Source organism: Pimephales promelas, chromosome 5, assembly GCF_988280905.1.
Source record: "Pimephales promelas chromosome 5, fPimPro1.hap1.1, whole genome shotgun sequence".
NCBI lineage: Eukaryota > Metazoa > Chordata > Actinopteri > Cypriniformes > Leuciscidae > Pimephales > Pimephales promelas.
This window is the reverse complement of record NC_142773.1, coordinates 7,634,530-7,659,132: the sequence shown is the minus strand read 5'-3', so window position 1 is coordinate 7,659,132 and position 24,603 is coordinate 7,634,530. Positions and strand designations below refer to the sequence as shown.

General features: G+C 38.6%; 1 protein-coding gene across 1 annotated transcript; it reads right to left on the bottom strand.

Annotated features, from left to right (window-relative positions):
• Window positions 1-1,964: 1,964 nt before the first annotated feature.
• Window positions 1,965-24,501, bottom strand: LOC120461557 (histamine H3 receptor). Its single transcript, XM_039649791.2, has 3 exons — window positions 24,160-24,501; window positions 22,332-22,498; window positions 1,965-2,994 (listed from the first exon to the last, which is right to left on the bottom strand). The coding sequence occupies exons 1-3, from the start codon at window positions 24,404-24,406 to the stop codon at window positions 2,248-2,250; spliced, it is 1,161 nt and encodes a 386-aa protein (XP_039505725.1). The 5' UTR covers window positions 24,407-24,501; the 3' UTR covers window positions 1,965-2,247.
• Between the last annotated feature and the right edge of the window lie 102 nt (window positions 24,502-24,603).

The window sequence follows — 24,603 nt, the reverse complement described above, 5'->3', positions numbered from 1 at the left end:
AATACTAAAACATATTTCTGAGATGTGTGTTGCACATGATGGAAGACAATGTCAGCATTTATTATTCATTTTTTAGGGATAGTTTTCCAGACAACTGTGCCAGATTACGCCTCCGTGTGACTTTACTCCCCCATTGTGCTCCTAAAGCGTGATGCCAACGTAAGGGTTGAGCGTCGAGATACCACTGAAAGTCTCAATCACTCTGATTGGCTGATTGCCTTGTCGATGTGTGAATACCCACAGCCCACTTCTCACGATCGCAATCATGGCACGAATCCTGAGTGTCTCGTTCTGCGGGAAATGGAGTGGCTAATTACAAAGAAAACAACGAACACACTCAGACGTCATCATTGTCAATCATATCAGTCAAAATGATGAAATGAGTGAGCCTCTTATTAAAGAGCACACAGCTCGATTCAATTAAGGGTGTATAAAACATCAGACACACACATACAGACCATAAACCTACACCGTTTATGCTGTGCCTCATGTTGATAATCGCATGGTACATGGTAAAAACCTCAGTTGAAAATCATGACTAACTACATTTTAGCAAAACTATACATCCGATTGACTGCGTGCTGGAATGAACACTAGTGGCAGTGAAACAGCAATCACAGGGCAGATTTCTGATTAATAAAGACTCACACAGATCCTTGCGAAATACTATTATGATCTCAAAACACTTTTACCATATAGTGCAACTAATACATTTAGACATATTCCCAGACAGCAACATGGTGTCGGCCCAGATCCGGCCCACATCTGATACGTGAGGAATCCATGTTTCTGTCTGGGTTGCAACACAAGTCACAATAAAAGAGCTCAAAGACTTGCTAAAATGCCATGTTTGCTTTTTTTTTTTTTTTTTTTTTGGAGAATTTTAAATTCGCTTCTAGTGCCTTTGAAATTTCAAGAAGAAGCTTAATTCAAATTTTGAAAAATACTATTATATTTATCTTGTTTAAAGCATATTTTTACTGGGGAAAAAGACAAAAATAGAAACTATTTTTATAGTGTATTTCTGGTAGTTGTAGAATTTGAGGTACAGTATCTAGTATTTGATGGATGTAAATATAAATTCTTGGCACATGTGACACTGGAAACAAAAACTATACATAATGTACAGTCAATCTCTGGTCTCCCCAACTGGACCCTTTTTGATAAGGATGTTTATCATCATCATTTTAGGAATGTTCTCAGTTCAATATAGTTCATGATCTATCGTTATCTAGCATAATATCCAACCACTGTAAAATCATTTTAATTCATAAACCAGATTTCGTGGATAGTTAAAATAAAAAAAATGTGAAAGGGATCATGACACAACAAATAGCTATTCATTATTAATAGTTCATCTCAACGAACATATTAAAATAAATTTATGCTGTGACCCCTTTAAATAAATAAATAAATATATATATATATTTATTTATATGCAATTATGAGGAAAAAAGTCAGAATTGTGAGATTAGAAGTCTATGTGATGATCCCTTTAAATAAATGAAAAATAAAAATGTTTTTTTATTTCCCTGCCCAAAAAAACAAATAAATCCATGCCGTGACCCCTTTAAATAAATGAATACAGTATATATATATATATATATATATATATTTTTTTTTAACTTTTCGAATACTTTTTTGAAGTGCAACTACTTTTCTAGGTGTATGAACTTCTGGTTATGTACTATAAATTTATATTCCAGGTAGGTTGCGTTTGTTCATAATAAAACTATTTAAAAGATAATTGCGACTTTATATCTCACAATTTTGACCTAGAAGTTCATACACCTAGAAAAGTAGTTGCCCTTCAAAAGAGTATTCGAAAAGTTAAAAAAAAAATATATATATATATATATACTGTATATATATATTCATTTATTTAAAGGGGTCACGGCATGGATTTATTTGTTTTTTTGGGCGGGGAAATCATTTTTATTTTTCATTTATTTAAAGGGATCATCACATAGACTTCTAATCTCACAATTCTGACTTTTTTCCTCATAATTGCATGATTTAGTCATAAATTCCGAGTTATAAAGTCTGAATTGCATGATGTACACACACAATTATGAGAAAAAAGTCAGAACTTCGAGATGTAAACTTGCAATTGGCAAGAAAAAAATTATTATTTTAATGTTTCACAAATGCTGCACAGACTTGTTTTGAACCAGGAACATTCCTTTAAATGCATAGGCACTTCAATCCTCTTTTTTAAACAGTGTTTCCAGTACATGTGCGCTGACACTATCTGTGTGTGCTGGAGGAACGGTCTGTCAGGGGTATGGTGGTCCTCTGCCGAGGGCACAGGATCTTGACGAAGGCCCTACGGAAGCTGCTGTGGCACAGCGGGTAAAGGAACGGGTTGATCGCCGAGTTTAGCCACAGCAGCCAGAACGTTACCTCGTACCAGTGGTGCGACACACAATCTCCTCTGCATGCCGCCCGCACGATCATCAGCAGAGTGTACGGCGCCCAGCACACTGCGAAAACACACACGATTATCGCCAAGGATTTGGCGATCTTCTTGTCCTGCCTCAGACGCGAGCGCTGAACGCACCGCATGGACAGACCGTCGCTCTCTGAGCGCTTCTTCTCGCTGTCTTCGGCCTTTTTGGGTGTCAGTGAGTTCCAGTAGATCCGCACGCTCACGCCTGTCCTCTTCCCGTACAGAGCCGAGGCGTCCTGGCGCTTTGGAGAACCGGATTCTCTTTTACTGCCGAGTCTCCTCCGACGGATGTTGAGGTAGATGCTGATGTTGAAGAACGCCACGGACAAGAAAGGCGAGAAGAACTCCACCACGGAAGCCGAAAGCAGAAAGTACCAGGTGTAGTAGAACTCGGCGAAGCACTCGTTTTCTGGCACGCGACTCCTGCCGGTCAGCGGCTCCCAGAATAAGATGGCCGGTCCGTACAGGAGGAAGGCCAGAATCCAAACCGCTGCTATCTTCACCACAGCGAAGTGGGTCATTCCTTGCTTGGCACGATAAGACACCTGAAATCAGGGAAATAATATTGAATAAGGTCAAACCACTGTTTTCATCGTGTTTTTTTTGTCCATCATTTATACAATTATTTAATGCAAAACTTAAGGCTTCGGTCTTCTTTTAAAATAAAATAAAAAAGCTTTGTGTTTTTTATTAATTAAAGCTGCAGTCTGGCGTTTTTCCTTTCTGTCGCCATCTCTGTTCAAAATCTGCAATTGCAGTAATTCGCTGAATTATCAACTTTACGTGAGTTGTGCCACGGCATGGCACAGCAGGATGAACACAATGTTTGAGGAGAATGTGAGGCTGTCAATCACAGTGCCGGTGTGGATACTGGCATTCAGAATCACAGATTATTCTTTTTGGAAGTATAATTTGCACTAAGTAAGAAACATCCACTTTTGTTCTGGTTCTGACATTGCAGTAAATCGTGCTGATTAAATCTAACAATTGCTTATACGTTATCATATCACGCAAAACCGTGCAAATTTTGTTACTTTTTTTTTTAATTAAAATTCACCTTGCCTAAATATATAGTTATTTTTTAGTCACAAATATTAATTATTGGAACACATAACCAGCCATTTCTTTAAAATAAACACTTTCTTGTGGGGGGAAAACAAAGTGCTTTTAAACATGTTTTGCTAACAGGACTGAGAAAACGTGCATCCATCTTCTGTTTAATCGCTCCTACAGCTCGAGTTGGCCCGCTTGGAGGAGGAAGGACATCCAACTTGAAGAAGAGTGGCTAATAGAGGAGGCAATGTGTTAATGGTAACACTGTTTTGAAATGAACATTTGCAACCATATAAGAGAGATAGCATGATTAGCACTGGTACAATAAATGCTATTGGCTTTCTACCGAGCTGTTTTCACCCAGAGGACACACAGCTGACAACATCTTAGATTTATCTGTAAACATGCTGCAGGACTGAAGAATCATGAAAAAGTGTTTGTTTAGCATCACAACAGACCATGCAAGTGACCAACCATGTTAAGCCTAGTTCACACTACGTGATTTTAAGCCCGATTTAAGCCCGATTTGCAAATCGTTGAGTCGCCGACAAGTCAGGGTGTTATCGCGTGCAAATCGCGGGCGATTAGCGGACGATTAACGCTCGCCAATCCGTTAGTGTGAAAGAGCCAACAACGCACCAAAGACAGCTCGCAGACACCTCGCAGACAGGTCACCGAGCTCAGAAAAATATCTAGCATGCTAGATATCTCGAGCAGTCGCGCGACTCAATCTCAGTGATGTCATGAGTACAGCCAATCATAGCAACGCATGGGTTGAGGACACCAGGTAAATCTTACTTTTTCTTTTCTTTTTTGCATTTTTTTTTCTCAGAGCAGATCGTCGAGCAAACAGTGTGCAGCACTAGTTTCTGTCTGACGTCCATATTCGCGTGTTGTGTTCTTCTCTGCAGTTTCGCGTCATTTCTGGTTCGTTTTATTGCGTGGTTTTTCGTGACAAAACATGGTTTCTAGACCAGATAGAATCGTGTTGTTGTCAACTCGTTATTTGTTTGATTATTTTCAGGATTTAGACCGTACTATAGTACTGAAACAGCTCTCATTGAGTCACAAATGATATGCTCTTATCATCCGATCGTGGTTGTATCTCTATGTAGTGCGTTGTCAACTCGTGTAGTGAGTTACCTCCTGTTGTGGATCAATCACGCTGTGTTGTGTTGTGTGAACAGCTAAACAACTTGAACACTCATGATTTCACTGAGAGCAAGTCATTTAGTGTGAACTGCACAGTTCAGCCCGACATTTTAAAATCATGTAGTGTGAACTAGGCTTTACTGTGTGTTTGGCTTGGCTGTTTTGGCTTAAAGGGATACTCCACCAAACAAAATCATCATTTATTCACCCTAAAGTTGTTGCAAATCTGTATGAGTTTCTTTCTTCTACTGAACACAAAGGAAGATATTTTGAAGAACGATTGTAACTTTGGCACCATTGACTTCCATAGTAGAAAAAAAAATACTATGAAAGTCAATGGTGCCAAAGTTACAATCGTTCTTCAAAATATCTTCCTTTGTGTTCAGTAGAAGAAAGAAACTCATACAGGTTTGCAACAACTTGAGGGTGAGTAAATGAAGACAGAATTTTCATTTTTGGGTGGAGCATCCCTTTAAATCTTAAAAATATCTTAAATCTATCTATAGCCAAAGTGCTCAAAATTCAAAGCGTTGACTCAGCTGTAATAGTATGATATACAGGGAATCTCTCACAGCTGGAAAAGAAAGAGAGAATTTAAGAAAAATCAAGCAATCCTGAACATTCCCGAAAAATCACTGGTTCATCATGTAGTGACGAGATGGGGGTCCACTTTCAAAATGATTGAGATATTTCTGGAGCAGCAGTGCAGAGCTCGCAGCAGACCGAAGCTCATGGCATATAATGACGAAAGACAGTGATGTGCACATTTTGGAGACGGTCTGTGAACTTCTGGGGCCTGTAAATGACTTCACAGATCTACTGGTTTCTAAAACACAGACCACAATGCCATACTGAATGAAAAGGAGGACGATGATGCCCTTACAAAACAAATGAAAAAGGTAATGATGGATGTTCTGCAACACCGTTACTCCTCAGAGAAAGTCAATGACATTGCTTGCTTCATTGATCGCCGGCCCGTTTCGAGGGCAATTTTTCTCAAAACCAGGATGACATCTAAGCTAATGTTAGGCTTTCTGTTTATTCCGAGATTTACTGTAGTCAGCCGGATCTGGGCACTGATCCTCAACAAACCCGTCTCCATACCGGCGTGACTCTGATCTTCAACCAGATGGAACTGGATAAATATTCTGAATTTTCTGATCTAATCTGACTTCTGACCTGTAATGCTGCTTGAATCATAATCACACACTGTTCGATCGTTGGTCAGAGGAGAACACCAAAAACCTCATTGAGCTTCAGCCATCACTAGTGGGGTCAAAGTTGGTGACCCACAGCCCAGGGGTCCACTAAATCCAGTAGTGTGCTACATATTGCTACATATACATACATAAGAGTAGTGTGCCTAATCTTATATGAATCATTAGTTTATATATCAGCGTTAGCTTGTATGCCTGAGAGTTTAATGAAAACCACAAAAAACATGCAATTTAGTATCAAAGTGTCTTTTGGACCTTGATCCGTTTGGTTCCTAATGAAGTCCATTATATGGAGAAAATCCTGGAATGTTTTCATCAAAAACCTTAATTTCTTTTCGACTGAGGAAAGAAAGACATGGACATCTTGGATGACATGGGGGTGAGTAAATTATCAGCAAAAGTTTTTTCAAAAGTGAACTACTCCTTTAAATCATTCATCATTTGATTACTAAAAATCTTCCACACAGTTGAGGCTGCACCGAGAACAGTTGACGTTAAGTTAGAAGAAAAGCTACAGTGCAAGCGAGACTGACTGAAAATGTGTGCCAATAAAAATGTTCCTTAACAAGACAGGTTAGTGCACTGCAGGGGTGCCAATGTGATGAGATGCCGTGCCCAGATCAGTGGGTAACTTAGTAATGACGGGCCCCCTGGGATGCACAGTTATGAAGCACACACAAACACACACACTGCGCTTGTGTCTGGAAGGGAACCCTATATAAGCGAATTTGTGTGCCTAAACCAACTAAAATCTGAATCTAATCAGTTTCTTATATTCATTTGAACAGTTTTCTCCGTCCAACACACACACTCCTTAGTTCTTGTTCATATTTCAGTTTGGAGTAAACCAAATATCTTTGAAAGACCTTCACAGCGTTATACTGTTAATGAACATCCCAACGCCATCCACACTGCTGAGAGCGCCGTTTAGTTGAATATATCAATGTGCTGCAAGCTTTTCTCTCAGTAACAAAAACACACAACAAATATGACAGCGGTGAGAAACAGTAAGAAAGCGTCTGATCTGAACATATCGATATGGATGAGTCACGTCACATTTATTTATAACACTCTTTACAAGCCTATTGGTTTAAAGCCACAAATATCATAATTATCTACAGGACAACTGTAATTAAAACATGTATTCAAGAAATGCAATAAAAACAGAAAGATGTAGGCGGCTATTGGCAATACTCAAAGGCTGCAGAAACATGGTAGGGGGTTTGATTATTATGCACTTCAATCCATTCCTGACACGCCACTCTTTGTTGGCTTATATCCAGGCAAACATATTGCACAAATAGTCAGTCAAGATCAAAAGTTTGGGGTTGGTAGGGTTTTTTAATGTTTCTGAAAGTGTTTTATGCATCAACAATATGCATCAATGTTGAAAAAGTTGTGCAGCTTAATATGTGATTGTGGAAACTATTTGAAACTTCATGCATTGGATTGAAATAGAAATATTTTATAACAAAAGGCGGAAATGTTTTCATCCACGGTGTTTCTTAAACCTGTCCTAGAGCCCCACACCACTGCACATTTTGGATCTCTGCTTCATCAGACACCCAATTTAAGTCTTGTAATCTCTACTAATGAGCTGATGAGCTGAATCAGATGTGTTACATGAGGGAGACACACAAAGTGTGCAGTGGTGGGGGTCCACACGCACCCACTGACCTTTTCCAAATCCAGTCCCTCTTGATTTCAAACTGAAGTGACGTCTAGTGTGCACTGCAGACACCCTTGAGGGATGGATGCTTTTCAATGATCTGGTCTGAACATCAGAATCAATCGATGCTCCGGACACAGTTTTTTTTTCTCTGAATGTCAAATCGGGCATAAATTGACCTGAAACTCCTGTAGTCTGAGCCTGGCTTTGGCTTCTCACATGCAGGGGCAATAACCTTGTAACATGTGCATGTTCGTATTATAAAATACAAGTACACCTTTAATTAAAAATAACCATGGTGTTACTACAATTACTAAACAAATACTTTTTTTTTTTCTTTTAAAGTAATCTCAGATGTTTATAAATCTATAGGAAAACTGAAGTTGAGTACTGGTGGAATGGAATCCAAATTTATAAAATTTGCATCACATATCTTTATGTTCCCCCTGGCACAATTATATAATTTATCTATAAATGTAAACTCACTTCCACCTATTTGGAAGCTGGCTAGGGTATTGCCTGTTTTCAAAGGTGGAATACCAGATGATTTGAATAACTACAGACCTACTCCTATTATATGTACAGTTCAAAAAATATTTGAGAAATACATTTTTATGCAATTATGCAAATTTATGGATTTTATGGGGGTGAATGATGCTGATTCAATGATCCCAACGACCCTTCAAAGGACAAGCGGTTTGGACAACTGGTGGATCGAAAAAGGGTATGGTGTCAATGGTTTCTTTTGATCTACTTATACTTATGATGCTTTTGGAAAATTGATTTCACATGATTTCACCCAAAAGACAGAGTCACTCCTACTAGCCACTTTGGTGTGTTGAAAAATTGTAGTCTTGTCAAAACAAACGAATTGCAATTTATCACAACGACACTACAATCCTCATGAGTACTACCTGCACATAGTCTAGTGTTTGCTCATTGGTCGATTTGTGAATCCTCTTGAACGACAACACTGTAAACAAGAAGACACGCAGAGATTAAACTCGCTAGTAAACTACTAGCAGGGCTGCCCTTTCAAAAAATATCTGCAGTACAATGAAGTACAACAGTAGATTTGCAGTATTAACAAAGTATATATACAATATAACTGCAGTATAACAAAGTATAGATACAATGTGACAGCAGTACATTGAAGCACAACTTCAGAATAGTGAAGTAAAACTGCAGTAACCCTGTAGATTTGCAGTATAATGAAGTAGCATATACTGTCGATACAAAAACTGCAGTTCTGTGATGCACTTTAAAAAGGGATAGAATGTAAAAAAAAAATTAAAAAAAAAGCATACTTGAAGTGGTTCCACTTTAGCACGTAAAAGTACACTAAGTACACTTCAAATTGTGCTTTTCTAAAATTAAATTACAACTAAAATATATTAAGTACAAAATTAGTTGTTCCAAAATAGCATGCTTCGAGTTAAATAATCATTAACAAACTTGAAATATGATGATGATTAGTCTGGCTTTAAGTATGCAAAGATTTAATGTACTTAACATATTTATTTTTCACCAGGGTGTCAATGGAGTGACAGAAAGCTCTAAGATTTCATCAAAAATATCTTCAATTGTGCTCCCCGTGTCTGGGGTTGGAATGACATGAGGGTTAGTAATTCAACTTTTTATCTGGAGTGTTCAAACTCATTACTAATGCTAAACGATAAACCATAAATTAACACAAATAGGATGTAATTCAATTAGATGATATCTAATATGGATAAGTCTAGATATGTAATAACATTTTGCAAAAGAAAACCTCAAAAACGTCAATTATAGATACAGTAAGATGTTGTCATGTTCACCGGTCATTGTCCACAGCTGTATGCAAAGGCAAGTGGGCTTCTCCTGGGAGACTAGCGCTAAATAAATCACCAAGTTTAGTGCCGTCTACTGTTTTACAAGAGGAAGTTGCTCAACTGCATTTGTGAGAAAATCGAGCCGAGATATCTCATATAAAGCGATGCACAATGATATCGGTACAACATTGGTATCAGCCGATAAAAGCTTAAAATGATCATTGGTATCGGCCGATATTAATATTTCTGCCGACGAGCCTTGCCTATATGTGGTGGATTCACTATGTGCACGTGACAGCCGTGAACGTACTGTAGCATGAGCGCCAGAAACTTAAACTTACAGCTGTGTGGGGGAAAAGACGTGCATCAGTATCGAGTTCTCTTGAACAAACGATAAAACGCACAGAAATTATGCCAAAATGTCCGTTTTGTCGTGTGTCCTCATAAGAGCAGTCTTAAATGATTTAAATAAAGTCTTAAATTAACATGGAGATTTGTGAGAAAATGGGTCACGTGTCAGATCGCATCTCTGTCAGCAGCGGCTGGTCTTAAAGTGTCATTAATGTTAATCAAAGAACAAGGGTAAGAGATTAAATGACTCACTCAGACCTGGAGCCAGAAGGATTATTATACCAGTAGCCTAATAATCATGAACGCACTCCAATCTTTTAACACATCTCCGGTGAACAGCTTCTTCAAGCAAAAGAAAAACTCTTAAAAACTCTCATGAAGCGCCGTGAAATTCAGCAGCCTATGGCGTTTCCTGATTAATCGTGTTTGTTCCTTAAAGGAGTAGTTCACTTTTAAAAAAACTTTTAAAAAAACTCAGCCCCCATGACATCCAAGATATCCATGTCATTCTTCCTTCAGTCGAAAAGAAATTTATGTTTTTGATGAAAACATTCCAGGATTTTTCTCCATATAATGGACTTTACAGGTTAACGGTTTAAGGTCCAAAAGACACTTTCAGTGCAAACTGTTGAAAGGGCTTTAAACGATTTCAGATGATGAATAAGGGTCTTATCAAGTGAAATGATCGCTCATTTAATAAATAAATAACAAAGTTTAAGTTTTATAAGCTCAAATGGTCGCCTTGCTCTGTTCTGTGATGCACATTCGTGACTCTCCTGTCATTTGGTTCATTTAACGAACAAAATGAACGAATTGACTCGAGAAAAGATTCGTTCATTTTGACCCTTATTCAAAAAGTATGAAAAAGTTATGGAATTTTCATTAAATAAAATATAGTGTACTAAATATTTTTACTTTTATATAAAATATATATTTTACCTTACAATAAAATCAAAGCCATATATCTAACCAAGTTGTGTTCCAAATTTGAAGTTGATATCACAAAAATAGAAGTTCTCCATTTTTTTTTCAATATGTGAGCGTGATATGTGAACAGGCCAGAACAGGCCCAAGGTGAGCTACCACCAATCAGGCCACAAGGTACTGGTAGCTCGCGAGCGACGTGTTGGAGATCCCTGCTCTAAAACAATGTGAGAATAATCATTTTGAGCTTGTAATATGTGTCCAACAGGATGATAAGAAGGTTTAGATGAAATGTCAAAAGCATCAGTATATGATACCTTGGGGTGAGAACGGGCTGAGATAAGAGTATTTGTGTTTGTACTGATCACTCATCTTAAATCAGGAACCACAGAGCCGCCAGAAAGCTTGCCTGTGACAAGATGGCCGCCGGTGATGACGATAGAGACTCATAAAGACGATAAAGACATTTAGCCTTTATTATGGACATCTAAACTGTCAACTGTATGGTTGCCAACATTCTACAAAATACTGTAGATTTGTATAGTCCACTCAGCTCGTAGAACCCTTCAGTTTAGCTAACTTACAAGCAAACCAGCAAGTACCAGGACATTTTTGGTTGTATTTTGTATACCCTTACTGTTCTATGGAAACTTAATGCTTTATTATCTATCATTTTAGGTGTCAGTCGAGTTTGAGAAAGCCAAAACATTTTTCAGGGTTGTCTTCGTGTTCATGATGATGATCCTGATTTGTCACTGGAACATTTTGTGTTCACTACTTCATTTCTCTAATGGAAGAGTTTCCAGCTGACATTGTCATTTTTTTATTGCTTGTGCAGGCATTTGTTTGACATGATGTTTAATATTTCTTCCTTTTTTTTGTAAAATTTTGCAGAATGCCTCGAAAAATACTCAAGAGAGCTTTCTCTTGAATGGCATGAAGGTGAATTTCAAGAGTTAAAAAAATTAAAACTGTGTGTTCATTGTTTGTATTTAAGTTTGTTAATGCAACAAATTAATCAGTCCCTCCAGAAAAACGAGATTATGCGATCGCTGAATTCAATGCATAATCAGCTAAAGTCCGCATATTTATGCGGGGGCCGTATTTTTTCAAATACGCCGCACTTTCGCCGTATAAATTGCCGATTTCCGTGCAAAATATGCGGGGTTTGCATAATTTCATAATCCTCGCATTTTCGTTGCAAAAAAAGTCACATGTATCTTAGCAGAAAGTTGAAAAATGTTGCGTTTGCTTCACACAAGAGCAGCCCTTTCCCCGTTTCCATGGGAACGTTATGAAGTGACGCAATTACGCGACGCCAGACAGACTCACGGAGGCGATTGACATCTCACAAATCGAACTCGTATAACTCTCTGTCACACGTTCTACCGTCACATCGTTACTTAATAAACATCATAAGATAAAAGAAGTAGCATCAAACAGAAATTACCCGCACACATGGGGTGTTCGAGGCGCACATATAACACTGCAGAGAGTTCAACAGGGAGCGCGCAGCTCTTAAAGGGGCCACACCTTATTTACACTCGTTACAGTGTGAAATAAAACAAGATGAGAAATTAAATATTCCCAGCACTTTCTATGATGTAGTATGCTTGCTTATCAAAGGAAGTAATAAGAAATGACTCTTACATTAGCCTAGTGAGAACAGGATGTTGGGGGAATCACTTTTTTTCTCCTTTTCATCAAACCGCAATTTTTGCAAATTCCTGCAATTTCATCGCATAAAATTGCATAAATTTACGGTATGATGCTGGTAACCACAGCTGCCAGTAGTTTACCGCGTAATCAATCAATTTTTGCCCGCAACAATCACAAAAAAACTCCGCGTTTTTCTGGAAGGACTGAATACTATTATGGTAAATGTTATATATAAATCGCAAATTTTTTCACAAATTTTTGGAAATTACCACCACAAAATCAGTCATTTTGATCGCAAAAATCACAAAAAAAAATCGTGAAATCCTGGAGGGACTGATAAATACAAGGCGGCTCTGATGATATTATGCCATGATGTATAAATATTTCAGCTAAACCAGCTACAATCCTCCACAATGTTCAATGTTCGCTGCCTAGAGAGTTGCGCCAACGTGTCACTGCCCGGTACGAGTGGCAGTTGCGTAAGGAGAACATCCTTGATATCATGCCAAAACAGCTCAGAAAGGTTTCTAATTGATTCATAAATATATGAGTCACTTCAGAAGTTTTTAGTTCAAACAATCATTTGGCTCAAACAATATTTTTTATAGAAATCATTTTTAATAGTGCTATGTTTTGTTTCAAGGGATATTATGGCAGAAATATGCTCCAACCTGTTGAACGAAGAATTCACCGAAGCCATCTTGATGAAGTTGGACAAAAAGTTCTTCAATGCAGATGACATCATCATTCGCCTGAATGCTAAACCTGACAAAATGTACTTCATTGACTATGGATGGGTGCTTGTGAAGAACAAGGCTTTCCAAATGGACTTTAACACTTAAAGGTGCCCTATAATGGTTTTTTAAATAATTTTTTGGGTTGCCCTACAGTTATAGTTACAAATACAGTTAACGTTAGTTTCGTTGTGCAGTGTAACGTGCGTCATTGAATTCATAACGAGTTTGGCAAGTGTCCAGATAAACTTTTTTTCATCCTACTAAAAGAAACGACGTGAAGTTGATTTTTAATCACTGGCCTGACTTACTGATACGATTTTAAAGTGAAAGATTACCTGTCTAAACTTGAACAACAACACATCAGCTCGATCCGAGGCCAGCTCTTGGCAAGTTGAGGAAACAGTCGTCGGTTAAATGTTTGAAAATTTCCAGAGAAAATAAAATTAATCCATTGTTTCTTCAGAGGCTCGGACGAAGGAACTAAAATATACTTTTGTGTTCATGTGTACATCCGATCACTGATCAACTGCCATGCTTCGACTGCGCAGCTCCGTCTCGTCTGTCACTGAAAATGGGCTGGCATATGCAAATGTTTGGAGTCATACATATTAATGATCCCGACTTTTACGTCAGAGTCGGTATTATGTGGAGATTCGCCTGTTTTTCATGGGTGTTTTTCAAAAACGAGATTCAAGTAAGAAGGAGAAAACAATGATGTTTGAGACTCACTGTATGTCATGTCCATGTACTGAACTCTTGTTATTTAACTATGCCAACATAAATTCAATTTCACAGTATAGGGCACCTTTAAATATCTCAACACAGACTCCAGTGCTCCACATTATTTTTAGCACACCATATTTGTATGTAAGTGAACACATGGCGTTTGAGAGCTGCAGCAGCGGCCAACCCTTTCACCAAATAAACAGTTCAAGTTGAACCAGGATCACCACACAGAAACCAAATGTGAAAAAAAAAAAAAACACAAACACTTTCTTTTGCTGACAATATCAAAGTATCTGTGCACCGTCATAGAGCCGATAGAAGAATCTTTCTTCACTGGCTTTGATTGAAGCTGAAGCGCAGTCTGTGAGATCAAACATGGCTGTCTTGCAGATTAAAGGCACACGTTACATTTTGTGATTTATGTTCGTATCATTGCTCTGATGTTAAGAGCTTGTGTGGCGAAACAAAACAAGACTTTTTCAAGGACGCTTTCTGACCCGAGTCTAACCAAACATCAGAGGAACCTTTGAAGTAAATATTCCACATTATTCACTGCTTTATACAGTATATTGGTGTTCCCAGGCCATCCCAGGATGTTTCTTTAGTTAGACAGATTATTATTATCTACAGTAAAAGAAGTTTATGCACATCTGCACTCAACAATGCCTAAATAACAATACAATCCTAGTCAACCAGGTTCACACCTGTTGCTGCCTAATATCAAACTATCAGACGTTCAGCATCAATGTCTGACAAAAGTGGGTCATATATTTAGAAACATGGTCTGGCAAGTCGTTTAGCGAGATAAAGCGTATTTAGATGAAGGTAAACATATTTGGCTTGCTGTCAAGCATGATGGAGAACTTGAGCACTCAATAAAATATCAAACCTATTGTTTTTTCTGTCCTAATTTCATGCAATCCCAAAGAAAAAGTATAGGTAATATTTCATTGGATTGTACTTCTTTCACATCTGAAATTGCTTTTCTTTTTGGCTGACCAAGACCTCTTATTTTCAACCACCTATCACAAAGAGACCACTTTACACAATCCAATAAATTCCCAGTGAGTGAGATCAAGTCTGCAGTTTTCTCATTGAATATCCTATTTTATTCTCTCAAATATATTAGAATATGGAAGCAAAGTGTGCTGTGAACAGCATTTCACATTGACTTTAAGCAGGTAATGGGTAGAACTTTCCAGAGTTGCTGATAGGTAAACAAACATTGATCAAACCAATATAAGATTGCCGAAGGTTTGATTTTTATGCTGATAATCAGTGGTCTAATTTCCTGTGTTTAGTTAGTTTTCTTTGTTATCTAGGTTTACAAATACATACTCATTTGCTTCAATAGTTACTGATTAAGTTTGTCACGTGTCTAGTTTGGTTTATCGTTATCCCTGTGTATTTACACTTTACAGTTTCCTCGGTTAGGTGTCGGTTATTTTCTTGGTGTGTATACACAGCTGTTGTGGATATAGGTCTGTATGACTTTTCTTGAATTATCTTTCATGAACGCACCCTGGAAGCTGGAATTAGATCCTCGCTTTAACTGTCTTTGGCTGCCTAAATATTACAGCCCCACTTCATCTAATGTACTGATGAAACATACATTCATCTTCAGAACACATACTAAGATATAAAAATAACAGTTAAAGATTATGAACTTTAAAGAGTAACTAAACACTAAACCAACTTTTTTTAGTTAATGATCTGTAAGAATGGATCTTTATTAATACCAGTCATTGATTCGAGTAACTTTTTTGACATTTGTTTATAAAGTGTTTTATGTCTACAATATATGGTGTAAAAACGTCTTAGTGCTGCCCTCTTCAGGTTGAACGGTGGCTACTGCAGTTGAATTTTCCTATTGGATGTTCCGCACTTCGTGACATACGCAGGTTTCAGCTCACCACGCGAGCTAAGCCCTTGGCAGTATAAAAACCATCTTGTGTCGTCAAAACCACTGCAGGGAGTCAGGAATTGGAATTGTGAGCATTGAAAACAACCAGGATAGCTGGGGTCAGCCCAATTTTTCAGCATTTTTAGATATTGCCAGTGGGTGGAGTCAAGCTCTGACCAGGGGTTTAGTTACCCTTTAAGCTTAAACATTTTAAAGACATTCTAAAAGACTGGATTGAATCACTCATTGTCAATCACTCAATCAGTCAGCCGGTGATGTGCATGGAGTGAGATGAGCGGTAATGTGTAATGTAATCTGTCATCCAGTGAGCTTGCAAACTCCCTAGCATTAAATCAGGGTTCAAGAACAAGCTATTCAAGCCCGTTCTCATCCTTTGGCGTCATATAGGTGACGCCATATGACATTTCGTCGAAATACTACGCACATGGGACCCTTTAGCGTCAATATAACACGCAGAACACGTGGCGTCATATAGGTGACTGGCATTCTTTAGCGTCAATATGAGACGTAGACCCAACCCCAGACCTAAACCTACAGTACCCATAACAGTGTGTGTTATATTGATGCTAAAGTGTGCCATGTGCGTAGTATTTCAATGACATCCCCTAAAGCCCGGAACACACCAAGCCGATGCCAACTAGTGCTGATGAAAGCCAACTGTGTTGTCGCCTCTTGTCCCCTCTCATCGAGGTAAAAAGCTGCACTTGAACACACCGAGAGAACTAAGGACACTGTCAGCTATAGAGTGCGTTCTGCACCTGCGTTTAATGAGCCAACTGTCTATTTCTGCAGATATTAGCCTATATTCGTCATTCAAAAAGGAAAACCGACGCTGCCGGCTGCAGATACACATAACGTAAACAAAGCAGCGCGTGCTTAAGTTACCTTTTTGAATATCAATCCTGCTGAACACTTTCTTTATTCCACTCCACTCATGTTAATATTGAAATATTCGCCAAGGAACACTCAGGTAAGATGACGTAACATAAGAACAGCCTTCTATCTTTAACGTTTTGACCTATTTGCTTGCTGTTTTGCGTTTGTGTTTTGCGACTCTTTCACTAAGCTGAACAGCCAATCAGAGTTCTCTCTTTCCCCAATGGCCCGCCGCCGATTCAACATGTCGAATCGCGCGAAACAAAGCCGACGAGGACTATTTTCAGCCAACGGCACAGAACCGTGCGGAACACACCGAGGAAACTTAGTTGGGCGACACACAAAATCTGCCAGACGGCCGACCGTCGGCTTAGTGTGTTCCGGGCTTAAGGTCCCGTCCAGGGGTGTTATCTGGGCCTGCGGCCTTACGAGGATTAATTCTCCTTAAGGCTTTGTGTACTTCAGCTAGTGAGACAGTTAAAGGGGGTTGTGCGAATGGCCCTAAAGTGGGCATAAAATTGGTTTAGCTGTTCAGGCAGGGTGACAATGGAGCTACTTACAGTACATCTGAAGTGCTCTTATAGTCTGTGATGTGTTGCAGGACTTGCCACATCCATCTAGCATCAGCAGTAAAGTAAAAGCTCTCAATTTTCTCTCTATAGTGCCTTTTAGCATCCATGATGGTCCTCCTTAGTTTGTACTTTTGCTGCAATGTACTCCTGTTGCGCACATGACTGTTCATCCAAGGCTTCTGGTTTGGAAACCTCCTGATATGTATGGTGGGCACAATGTTGTCGACACCAGTGTTTATGTACCCAGTAACATATTCAGCATACACTTATATATTGATGGAAGACTCGTCCACTGTCGCTGCAGATTTAAACACCTCCCAGTCTATCTGAGACAAACAGTCTTGCATTATGCACTCCGTTTCTGGAGACCAGACTTTAACTTGTTTATCAGTTGGGTTTGTTTACTTAAAGTCAATAATTGTATTCACCAAATATAATCACCAAAATGACATATTTTTAAATAAATTCTTCTTGCCGTAAAATAGCTTGAATTTAACTATACCCTTGCCTCATTTAGTATACGCGGTTCTATGAATATGCAAATGAGCCCCGCCTCCACTCACTCACTCAGAGATCCACTCGTTTACGATCACACGTTGATCTGATTGGTTACAAGGTTGTGTGTGACATCAGAAACACCAGTGATTTATAACCGTGTTTTTGAGACTGTCTTTGGTTCACTGCAGTTTTAAGGAGAAAATACTCAGCAATGGTGTCGAGTTATGAAGTTGATCACGGTTTGTCATAAAGCGTATTAAAAACACCAAATAGACATATAAACAACATTACAAGCTGGATTTTCTAAGTCTTTGTCTGTAGGCTGGGTATAAGAACAAACAATTATTATCAGAAAGTCCAAAATGAGGGTGGGGGCGGCTTTGTGTGCACTTCGGATTTTATTGTAAACATGATCCAGCATATTCTGATCTTGTGGGGAATGTGTACATGCTGAAAATACTTGGGCGATCCGCGAGGTCGAAGGCGAAGTCGCCCGCAATAAACAAAAGCAGCAATGGCGTGAGCCGTTTCTAGCGTTGATGGCGTCATGAGTTTGATGAGTTGGCATGCAGGGGAATGTAAATAGCCGCCAAAAACACAGCACTAAATTCCCATGGTAGATAATAGGGACGGCATTTCTGTAGCAGCATCTCAACATCTGGTGAACAGTACTTAAAAACACCTGTACAACCTGTACTCCAAACCATGTGTAGTTAACACACACACACCTCCCCTTTTGGTCTTACTGCGCGTTTGTAACTGCTCGGCAGATTCCTCTCTTGCCTGGCTCAGTAGCATCTCATTGCAGTACACAAGATCCAGGGGGCGGAGTTGGAACCAGATCTAGGATTAGGGGTGGGGTTAGGGATCAGGGGGCAAAGATGGGTAGGATTAGGGGTGGGGTTATAGATCAGGGGGCAGAGATGGGTAGGATTAGGGGTGGGGTTAGTGATCAGGGGGCGGAGATGGGTAGAATTAGGGGTGGGATTAGGGATCAGGGGGTGGAGATGGGTAGGATTAGGGGTGGGGTTAGGGATCAGGTTAGGGTTAGGGTTAGTCTCTGCCTTCGCAGGGATCTCCAACAGGTCGGCATCCTCACCTGAGCTGAGAACACCTTCTCTGGAATTGCGTTGGGTCCGATGCGAACAAAGCAGTACAGGTTCAAAGGTATAAAACCTATATGTGCAGAATCATTATAGTGCATAACATTTCTGCACAAAAAAAAAACAAGAGGCATAAAAAACCAGGGCGTAAAAGATTGGAGCAAACAAACACATCTACCACGGAAGGCGCCATGTTGGTTTAGAGTTCACTATCACAAGACTATTCCTTGTAATTCTTAGGAATTCCTTACTGTTGTGTTGACCGATCGGTGTTGTCAGGGTGTTTGATAAATACATGTAGTATGGACACTTCCAATATATATAAGATAACAATAAAGCAGATAACAATGCAAAATGTTTTTAAGGGAATGTATGTTTGCTAGTTCATACTTCATATTGTACTTTACTACAGTACACCTCAATCCTTTGTTTACATCACCAAATATGTTCTGTAGTGTAACATAAACCAAAGAAAAGAGCTTTGCCAACCCCAACACAGAACAGAAGTACTACACAAATGCTAATATGCAGGACACGTGGGATTTAGCAGTGGATTAATGGCATTTATGATGAGGCAAAATCAGCATCAGCTTTGACTTATGTGCTGCCAGTGGGACTCCATTGTCCTGCCACCCATTCCTATCATGAGACTTATCCCAGCATTACCGCGGAGACTGGACTGAGTGACACTGATTTGAAGGGAAGCATCCTCACAAAAATCAACTAACAGACTTGCATTACCATTTAGAAAGGTGGATGGAGTAGGACAGATGCACTGCTGCCATAGTGACAGTGCAATTCTTCAAACAAAGGATCAAATTACCACAAGAGTGTCAATAGAACAGGGTTGCATCTGAATTGCTCTTTAACATGCTGAAATATGTGCAATTACTTTTATGTCTTTCCAAAAAAGGACACCTGGAGACTCCGAAAGGACGTAAAATAAGCAAGTGATACAAGGAAACACACTCATTTACTGGAAAGAAAAACATTACAGAAAAAAACGTCTTATTTCGTATAGTTTAGTGCAACAGCAAAGAGCTTGTTTACATTTTAGACCAGTCAAAAAAAAACCTAAACCAACCACCTTACTTGACTGCATATACCCACTACAGTACACAGATCCATTCAGAATTATAAAAAACAGCAACATACACATGACAAATCAAAATATTATTCTGAATATGTGCGGAAACAACCTGAATGTAGTGAAATGTGTCTGTACATACAGTAAATACAATGTTCGATCAGTGCATAGAGAGCATATTCACGGTTTGTTTGTGCATCAATACAATGGACTCACACATGCTTACTGTACGACTCCTAAGTCACTGCAATTGTCTATACCTTGATTGCAATCCTCATCCATCAAAACTTTTCTAGCAAGAAGCTGGATTGAGTTATCCAGCGTAGAAACATAGTTTGCGTATCATCTGGCCATACAGCAGAGGGTTATTTTGCCGTTCCATTCAATTCATATAGGCCTATTTTACGCGTAAGGGATCCTGCTCTTCATAAACAATTACAGAATATGACAGAGCTCGTGTTTTGAAGCGAAACACACACTGGCATGAAAAATTCACTGAAAATGCAACGTGAGTCTATTATCTCTGCAAACTCTGATGTAATAAGCCTTGTTTTCCTTACATTGGTGCTTTTTTGGACTGCTTGAATGAATTCGCTTACTGGATCATTGGAAAGAACATTTTCCCAGAGATTAGCGGTTTCTGGCAAATAAAGAAGCGAAATCGGCTTGAACGGTTAAGGCCAATTTATACTTCTGCGTCGAGGGTACGCCGTAGTGTACGGAGTAGGCTACGCACTTAGCTGACGCCTTTGTGAGCATTTATACTTCTGCGTTCAGGTCTTGGTTGCTTTGCAGTACTGCTCCGAAACGCTAGTTGGCGGCGGAGGGTTTTAATGTTTCACTGTTTAGATTCCTCGAGTTGCGGCTAGGTTACTACAAGCCGGAAAGAGAGCGGATCATGTTGGAGTTGGAGCTTATTGAGGTGGAAAAACAGTTAATTTTAGTGAAATTACTAAAACTGAAAGGCAGAAATGAGAGAAGACGTCGGAGAAGATGGTACGTGTGGAAATGCGTGAGAAGGTACGTGCGAAAATGTGTAGGAGGAAATGCGATGCTACCAAGCCGAGCAATCATCGATCTTGCGGTCCGCGTCGTCGCGACGTGTAGTTACATTTTTGAGGAGGTGCGTGTCAGGCTACGGCAAAGGGTACGCGGTATGGGACGCGTCTCTGCGTATGCTACGCGTACCTACTGCGTGCATCCTACGCAGAAGTATAAATTGGCCGCAGAAGTATAAACAGAAATTTATAAATTATAAATTTATTTACATGGGTTACAGGTGCTTGCGGCATTGTAGATGCTCAGTGTGACTCCCGACGAATGCTGCGTTTCATATGAGTTTGGACGTGGGGAATATCCCAAAATAAATGTCCCACTTCAGACCTCAGTGACAATTAGATGTCACGGTCACATGTTGACCACATGATGTCGCCATGACACATCGAGAGCATATTGTGTTTTTGTGTCAATTATTGAAAAGATTATATAGCATGTAAATAACATAATATTACTTTGAAAACAGCGAGTTTAGAAATTATTACATAAACTTAAATTTACCGTAAAATTTACTGTAACTTACTGGCAACAATTAGCCAGTAAGTTACTGTGAATACGTTTTACAGTAAGGGTACTATACTTCCATTTACAGTATTTTATGTATACACTAAATAGTTTACTTTAAAAATTACAGTAGTTTACTTTACTATTAACAGTACTATAGTGACTAAATTGTGATATTTTTACAGTAATGCTTTGACTACTGTGATTTCAACTGTAATGCTAGGACTACTGTGATTTTTAAGGTCTTACTGTAAACTTTACAATATTACTGTAAAAATCTTGTACAGTAATGTTACTGTGAAATCTACAGTAAATAACTGTAGATGTCACGTTATTTGACATCATTTCCAAGATAACGATTACATAACTTGTTTTTACTTTGTTTTGTTTTTACATTTATGTTTGGAAGTAGCCAGTCAAATATTGTGACTTGCGGAGGTTAAAGTTGATCGGTGACGACTTTGACATTGACGGCATTCCAGATGTTATTTCCTTTAGCGAGATGGGGAAAATATGCTAATGACGCAATTTTACGTGATTCGGTAATTCATTTGGGTTAAATTATTTAAGTACTTCAAATTAATCGCATACGTTAATGTCGACAGCCCTAGCTACAGAATCAATCCCCTCAATACATCAGTATTGAATGTAGCTTCAGAAGCATGGGTATCATAATTTTATTCAGTTTTATGTGATACTCCATAATAGTCTGCACCCAAGTTCGGCTTTCATGTAAGCCAGACTAGTGAACAAAGCAAATAAGTCACTGTGACTGTGCATGCGTTTCTAAATGAATGAGTTTTGTGAATAGAGCTTGTTGCTGTTGGTTATTCTGCCGGTTGCCATGAGCTAAGAATACTGAGTCACAATGGATACACGTTGCTATAACTCAATGCACAATATGATATATTTCATTCACTTCATGTTCATAAAATTAATTCTGTGAATAAAATTAGGCCTCACCGCTTTTGTAACGGAGAGATAACGGTCATAGCTGATAAGAACGATGTTGAAGACCGAGGCAGTGCAGAGAAGGTAGTCTACGACAAGCCACAGCTTGCAAAGTCCTTTACCCAGCATCCATTTCCCCGTCAAGATGTAGGGGATATACACGGGTATGCAGAAGGCACCTGTAGGAAACACCAATCAGAAGCCACAATTATAGTCATTCTTCAAATAAAGCTGAAGGATTTGAGGTGTTGCAACATTTTGTCCATTCAGTTTTGATGCTGTTAACCTTGTTGTAAAGGGTGAAAAGGGTATACAGTCATTACAGTTTCAAGAGTAAAGATGAGGTCACATTAACAAAATTATGAGGGTCCATTGTCAGTAGTGTAGTGATGCAAGAAGCACAGTTCACACAGAAGTTTCTTTCAAAGCAAGCAGCTTTCTGTGTGTCAACGCAGGAATCCATGTGACCAAAATGAGGTTGTTTTGCTTTTTGCATTTTTAAATAATTTTTATATCATTTTCAAATTTCCTATAGATTTCAGTTTAGTTTTAGTTGTTTTAGTTAGCTTCGTAAATGTTTTGTTAGATTACGTTTAGATTTTGGGTATATTTAGTTAATACAACACTTCCAGTGTAGACCAAAGCAAGACATAGTTTAATGTTTGCACAGTTTAGTTAACTCTTGTGCAAATCTCTTAATACAAATAAAATTATTTTTTGAGATTGTGTGTCTTGAAAAACAAACACACAAATGCTAAATTAAAAAAGTAGATTAGTAAACAATATCCATTCATACTTATTCATATTAACTGCACGTATTAATGTAATGTGAATCACTTATGAATAAGAAAAGGGTAAATGTTATTCTGCATCAAAAATAAATGCGAAGCAATTAGTCACCAGCATGCAGAGAACAATTACTTAATTTGTATGTGGAGATGTATTATACTCTAGCAATATAAATTAAGTTCCTTCAGTACAATAAGAAAAGGTCCCATTTAAGGTGCATATTCAATCACATTCAATTATTCAAGGTTTCAAATGAGAAATTAGAGCGTAACCAGTCAAATCACAGGCAAGACAATAAAGATGAAAAGCCTCAGAATTGAAGTAATACAAGATTACAAGCAATCCTTTGTATAGAGACTGTCATAAACATAAGACTGATTTGCCTTAAAGTGATTTCATTTAAATACTTTTTAACTTCACCATTTGCTTTCCTCAACAGTTGTTTGATTTTTTTTTTTTTTTAGCAAAGTAATCATCAAAAATATTTTTTTTGTCATCACTAGAACAGACATCGGTTGACACATGATTAGTGAGTTTAGACCATTATTTTTTTAACACCATGGTTTGACAAGGAAATATTCGGACATAATAATTGACATAAAAAATAATCGGAAGCCATGTAATAGTTTCTTTCTTTGCCCAAACAAATACAGTAAACGTCCAATTATGTGAAGAAAAAGGGCAACATCTTACTTAAATTCAGTGTTTACAGCAGAACTGTATTATAAATCGAGTTTTCTTTTTCCTTTTCTTTAAGACTAGGCTATTGTTTAAGAATTGTGGAGGAATACAAGTACACATTATTAAATATATGTTGTTATAAAAAAAATAATAGCCTACATGCAGCAAAAAAGCTGAAATTAGAGGCTAGATAGTTTATTCAAATATTTAGATAATTACTAAAATAGTAATGATTGTTATTCAATTTAATTTTATTCTCTAATAGCTCAGTTTTTCACATTTTTCAATTGTAGCATTCCCCCTAGACGAACCACATTTCTGATTCAGACTAAAAATCACTGACCATGAAACTTCTCTGAACTTTACTTACCAACGAGGAAGTCTGAGATTGCCAGGTTCAGTAGGAAATAATTGCTCTGTTTGCGCAAACTCTTGTCCATCTTGAAGGCGATGATGACCAGTGCGTTGCCACACACAATCACAGTAATCAATATGACCATCATGACCGTGAGCAGCGCGAGCACCGGACCCGCGAACCCCGAGTCCCTCCTCACGGCGGTCCAGTTACTGACCGTGTGTTCACGGGTCATGTTGGGGTCGCCGTGATGGTTACCCATCGAGAGCTTCACGGTCTACAGTTCGAGCTTGTCTTTTTCATGTGTCTCATGAAGGATGAATTGGTCTAGTAAGGATGGAGTCTCGTGTGCGCGCAGTTGACGCCCCTTGCCCGTTCCCACGGCGCGCGTCAAGGGCGATTTACTATTCGGTGTTCTGATATAGGCTACTGACATATTCCGCAAAAAAATAAATAATA

Bases quoted from the DNA above. Each gene is read 5' to 3' on its own strand.
- LOC120461557 (XM_039649791.2), bottom strand. From the start codon at position 24,406: ATGGGTAACCATCACGGCGACCCCAACATGACCCGTGAACACACGGTC. The intron at 22,499-24,159 runs GTAAGTAAAGTT...TGTTTCCTACAG, and splicing joins AATCTCAGACTTCCTCGTTG to GTGCCTTCTGCATACCCGTG. The intron at 2,995-22,331 runs GTGAGGCCTAAT...CCCTGATTTCAG, and splicing joins ATCTCTCCGTTACAAAAGCG to GTGTCTTATCGTGCCAAGCA.